Genomic DNA, 6,127 nt, shown 5'->3' with positions numbered 1-6,127 from the left:
AACCAAACTAACCAAGTTGAAAAATACAAAGTTACAAACTGCATGCCTATGCTGATGCAAAACTAAGGCAAACATTTTAAAACATTAATTTAGAAGACACAAGCATAGAAGCGAAAGCCAGGGAAAGCTTGGAATATCAATGGTCAGAGCCGCTGAGTGTGGTGGCCACTCTTTAGGACGAGCAGTTGAAGGAGAAGACAATACATATGGTGCCGAGCTAGGAGAGGAGACTCGATTTTCAGGATGAGGAGTTGAAGGAGAAGACAATCCAGAAGGCGCCTGGCTAAGAGAGGAGATCAGACTTACATGACGAGGAGTTGAAGGAGAAGACAATCCAAAAGATGCCAGGCTCAGAGAGGAGACCGGGCTTTCAGGTGTCAAAAGGTTGACCGCTGTTTGGCAAAAAGTTGTCTCTGCCGAGAATAGGGCCGAGTGACCTAGAAACAATTGTCCTCTGGTTTGCGGGCATGCCAACTCGTTGTCGGATGGTCAAGCGAGGTTGTAATGAGTGATTGTGCTAGATCTGACTTCTTCAAGTGATTATCGACCAAGGAAGGAACACTCTCAGGCGTTGGGTTCTTATGCCTGTTTTGATAGGAATCCGGCCAAATTAATATTCGGGATCTTAGTAGACGTTTACTTGTTAATTGATCTTCGTAGTCACAAATCATCGTGAATATGAAGTTGAAGCAGATTTGGTTGTTGAAATGTTGTGATCTAATATGGGTGTGAATGACGAATCACATTGATCCAATCCGGACTCGCCGAAAGAGAGTGGTAGCTCGATCTAGTGCTGAAGCAGAATACAGAGGTATGGCTCAGGGAGTGTGCGACTTATTATGGCTTAGAAATTTGCTACAAGATTTGGGTATTAAGCCTCAGTGTACTATGCAGCTGTACTGTGACAACAAGGCAGCTATTGATATTTCCCAGAATCATGTGCAACATGATCGTACAAAACATGTGGAAGTTGATCATCACTTTATAAATGAGAAACTAGACGCAAAAATCATTAGTTTTACTTTTATTCCTACAGAAGAATAACTTGCCGATATGCTCACAAAAGGAGTGTCTAAAAAGGTCTTTTATGATTGACTTAGCAAGTTGGGCATGGTTGATATGTATGCACCAACTTGAGGGGGAGTGTTGGCGTGAATCACGGCCCGTGATTCACAGAGGAGATTGAGGGATAATTACTGTTAAAAGTGTATGCTTTCTGATTATATATAGGATATCAATATGTATAAATCAATTAAGAAAGTTTAATATATTTTTCCTCTACGTGGTCGACATATTTGTACTTAACGAACACACCGATGTTCAGTATGACTTTTCGGTTTTTTTTTTTGCGACAAGAGTATGACTTTTAGTTAATATACTTGTAATTTACAATACCCAGAAGCTCATCACTATCATATTCATTAGAAGAAAGCAGGGTTAGCAGTAAGTCAAACATTGACAAATGTGTTCAAAGTTTACAGACGGGGGCGGACCTCATAATTAACGGGTGTAATATTTCAACTTACTCGTTTATTTTATAGTATAAGAGAAATTTTATATATTATTAAATTAGATTGTTCACGAAAAATGTCCAATATCTTATATTCTTTTCCTGTTTTTTTTATGTTGGACTCTTCTGTTTTAGTGTTTATTAATTTAGTTTTTAGATTTATGACTTGTTCAATAGATAAATGTGCTTTTTTATTTAAATTTGCAGTTGTGAGATGGAGAAATTTTATAAATGAACATTAGGCGAGATATCATATCCTCTTATATAGAATGAAAGATAAAATGCGACGTGCAAAGATTAATTTGAAAGAGCTTCATTCTGATGATAAATATCAACATACCTAATTTAAAGATAGTATTGTAAAAAAATATCAGGAGAAGATGAATATCATGAGAATGTAAGAATTATGGTTATTACTGTCAGCGTGAGTCATAGACTGTAATTTAGAGATATACATCATGTAGTTAGTACTTACCTATTCTGTATATGGTAGTGCGTAGTACATAGAGTTGTAGTAAAATGTATTTTATATATATAGCATTCAGTGTGAGATGAATAGATATCAGAAAATTTATTCTCTAAATCTCGTCTTATTTGACTACTACTTTCGTTCTCATACAATGTAAAACAAAAAATGATTAGAGTGGGAAATAAGCCATCCATCTGTTAATCATGGCAGAGCATTCCTTGACGTTCGTCTCTGCAGCAATGTGCCCTCCTCCCTGCACACAACACAAAAGTTCATCATCTGTACGTTGGACAGTAAATTCAAAGCTTTTTCTTCTTTTATATTTCAGGTCTCTGATCTCATAGAGTTAGATTTCTCCAGCGGACTATGCTCTTAATTATATGCTACATCATATTGGTTCGGATTATACTTGCCTTTACGGTCGCATATGTCAAAGTGATATAGTCATTGATTAACTTCTTCGTGTATCTGCTTTGGAAAAAAGTGTAAATTGCCGTGAGAATTGATGTCATCAGGAAGATAAAAAAGAATAAAGAGAGCAACTAGCTATAAGTTATAGAATGCCAGGGAATTCGAATTCAAATTAACTCACCCTGCAGTTTGGCCATCAACTGACCATGACCTCCAGGATTCATCCTCAGTCAAATTCAGTGTGCTTATCCATCTCTGTGTACCAATATGAGGAACTTGCATGTCATGATCGCCACTGCGAAGGAAATCATTGTTCTACTTAGCGATGTTTCTCACATGTCTAATATTGTTCGAAGTTAGACACTTGAACCATTGGAAAATGAAGTGCGTGTTTGTGTGTTTCAAACTATACTTGTATATCAGAACGCGTAGATCAGCCTTTTTTGAAAGATTTTGATGATAAACGACTACACTGGTAACGTCTTCAGTGTAGTCCAATGTGGTATTACAGTGTTGCCAAAGCTTTTTTGTTCCCTGGTTCACAAAGAAGGAGATAAGATTTAGTCCCGTGAGTTCCAAATTGATAAGGACTATCAGAAATGGCATATTAGACAAAGAATAAACATACCCTCCGAACACCAAGAGCATCTTGAACACGTTTGTTGTTAGCCCAAATGGTGTTGAGCATGCTATGATAACTCTAGAAGAAGAAAAAATTTGCCACGCAGTTAGTGCTTATGACTTATGAGAGGACGGAACGTTGTATACATTGGTCAAAGGCTTAATAGTTGATAACCAATTTGCTACCTAGGTTTCACATTAGTATCAATTTGTTAAAAGATCGAGAGAAACAGAGAGGCTTACTCGACACCAAAGTGCAGCTCCATTAGGTCGTGATCTTTGTAAACCTCTGGCTGTTTCCTTGAGATATCTTTGTGTCAAAACCATCTCCTTTTGTGTAGGTAGACCATTACTACATAACGGTTCCAAGACTTGTAATGTATTTATGTCACTAGTGAGCTGCAGAATTGAGCATGTAACAAAACTCAGTGTACGTCCACAATATAATTTCAGTTTAAGGTATGAAGCGAACTATCCCAGGTACGTCTTCTTACCGCATCAAAGGCATCAAGATCTGCAATGCATGCATGATTGCTTGAATTTACATTTACATATTCGCCGTTGCAACTTGTATTAAGTGACTGCAAAGTATGAAAATGGCGATCTTAGTTAGAAGCTAGTCCTAAATCATATGTAATTTCATATGTTATCTTTCCTACTCAAGTACTTGAACAAATCTGGGAAAATTTGTTCACCTTATACAGTTGATCCGATATGAGAGACAGACGGTGAGCAAAAGGAATTTGTGCATTACCATCGACTGCTGTATCAGTCACTGGATTACCAATCACATATCCCTGATGGAATTTCAAGAAATCGCTAACAAGCAGAAAGTGAGAAAGTACAAAAGAGTGATTGAGAGGAAATCCGGCCGCTAAATTTACTGTGTAGTTTTTTCTGTTTAGGACTTACTCTGAAATTCAACATGGGGATACTTCCATTTTCATTTTCTGCAACACATCGACAATCAAAGGGAAGTAAGAACCAGAAGCTAGAGGAAATGGAAAGCAAGAAAAGAGTAGAGTTCTTGCTTCTTATAGAGCACTTGCAAGTTTGCCATGTTAGTTAAAAACGGTAGTATCACTCTTGTAAATATAATTAGGACTTGAAGCATAGAAGTGCATCGATCATTCGCTAGATTATGTAGCTAGAAAGTTTATGTTCGACATAAAAAGAGGAAAGTATAACGTGTACCGTTAATTATTGTTTGCGCAAGCATGGGAACGGGTGTTCCAGAGTAGGAGTCACCACCAATGTAGAGTATGTTTTTCAGAAATGTAGGGTGCGCATCCAACCACTGCATAACCACAAGACTGTCAAATTCAAAGGCACTTTGTAATGCAATTCTTCTCCTAATACAATGTTTTCAATTTTGCAGATCTGGAAAAGATATAATACTACGTGATTCATAATATAGTGAAATAAATGAAGTAATAGCAGTAGGTTGGTCTGATAAATTGTATTGCAGAGCATTATCTGTCTTAAATTACTGACCTACCTTCTGTAAAAATTCATATAGTTGTGCTACATGTTTATAGTCATCCATTACATAACCACTCTGTGTTTTTGAGTAGGAGTATCCAGCACCAACTGGTGCATCTACGTATATGATGTTGAGTTCCTGAGAAACAATATCATCATCAGTTCCACATTGTGTATATACATAAACAATTTATACCTAAAGTAAAACTTATCTTTGTAACAACTAATATGACATGGTAAATGATATGACCTACAAGAACCTTTAATTATACGGAAGGTTAAGTTTAGTTGAGCACCTTTGTCCATGTGTAAGGGTTGTCGATCAAAGTTGGCAGGCTTCCATTGTAATCATTATATACATATTGTAATGGTCCTGTACAGAAAATTACTTATACAGGTCAAGGCCATTTCAACTCATTTCCATAAGTTTAGATAGGTTTTGATTCCATAATTAGATACAATTTTAAAGAAGTTATTGATCTCAATCTGAAATCACTATCTCTTATAAACGACAAGTGAGCGCATATCGATTTAGGTAGGCCGGTGTACAAATTAATATAACATGATTAAGATTTAAGACAAAGTAGATATCAAGGATGAGAAAAATACCACTCTCAAAGAAGAATACAATCTGACCAGAGCAACCAGGTCCTGCAGGAATCCACAGCAGCAGAGGGTCCATTGCTGGAGTCCTCTGAGACTCGACGAAGTAGTAAAATAACTGCACTTCTTCATCGTCACCTACACCAACGTACCTGTATATATCCATATACATACACGTACAACCAAAACGAACTCACATTATCAGCACTACTGGATTTAAAGAACAGAAAAAACGAGACTTGCCGATGAAAGCTAGCTTACGTACCCAGTTTCGAAAGTGAAAGGAAGGTCGCCGGAGTAGCCAGGTAGAGTAGTGATTGTGGTGGTAGTGACATTTGCTGAAGAAGTTGAAGCAAGTATGAGAGTGGAAACCAGTGCAACTAGTAGTTGCAGACCCATCGGTTTCGTCATGGTGGGCATGTAAGGTGAGTGAAAACCCCGGACCAAGTAGTGTTCGACAAGATTCATCAGAGGCTTTACTACTCGCAGGTTGCTTATATATTACGATTATACACACACACACACATATATAGAACCTTACCCACCCGGTGTTCTTGCTATAATTATCACATATCGGAAGACGCATAACGGTAAACTCTCATCGGTGCAACCGTCGGCAAAATGTGGTACCAGCAAGTCAAAAGCCACACAAATGACGCAACTAAAAACTTATCTGTCGGTCAGTGCATGCAATGCAGTAAGATTCGGGTGAAAACCAAGTGCGTATCTACAAAAAGACATGATACAAACGTGCCGATTAATACTACTATATCTTCAAGGTTTGCTTTTCTTTTTTCTGAAAACCAAGGTTTGCACATTTATATCTCTAACTTTGAATAATACCATGGGCATCTTCCCTGGAAGTTGGAACAACCGAACAAGAGAACAAGAATCATGCTTAATTAGCTAATTAATCAACCCTGAGTCCCCTCCCTGATCGAGTTGGTTAGTTGGTGCATAAATATATACGTGAGCAGTGATCGTACTTGGTGGTGAGCGCCGCTAGTCTCCTCCTATTTCGATCTCCGCTA

The 6,127-nt window shown here is 37.7% G+C and overlaps 1 protein-coding gene across 1 annotated transcript; it reads right to left on the bottom strand.

Moving 5' to 3' along the window:
• Window positions 1-2,146: 2,146 nt before the first annotated feature.
• On the bottom strand, window positions 2,147-5,562 carry LOC126791167 (serine carboxypeptidase-like 13). Its single transcript, XM_050517578.1, has 14 exons — window positions 5,362-5,562; window positions 5,103-5,248; window positions 4,790-4,866; window positions 4,510-4,632; window positions 4,206-4,308; window positions 3,924-3,961; window positions 3,707-3,808; window positions 3,506-3,592; window positions 3,255-3,410; window positions 3,019-3,090; window positions 2,803-2,924; window positions 2,572-2,685; window positions 2,393-2,447; window positions 2,147-2,232 (listed from the first exon to the last, which is right to left on the bottom strand). The coding sequence occupies exons 1-14, from the start codon at window positions 5,514-5,516 to the stop codon at window positions 2,149-2,151; spliced, it is 1,434 nt and encodes a 477-aa protein (XP_050373535.1). The 5' UTR covers window positions 5,517-5,562; the 3' UTR covers window positions 2,147-2,148.
• Window positions 5,563-6,127: the final 565 nt, after the last annotated feature.

The sequence above is a fragment of the Argentina anserina genome, chromosome 4 (assembly GCF_933775445.1).
Source record: "Argentina anserina chromosome 4, drPotAnse1.1, whole genome shotgun sequence".
Classification (NCBI taxonomy): Eukaryota; Viridiplantae; Streptophyta; class Magnoliopsida; order Rosales; family Rosaceae; genus Argentina; species Argentina anserina.
The sequence above is the reverse complement of the archived record's forward strand: the minus strand, read 5'-3'. Positions and strand labels throughout refer to the sequence as shown.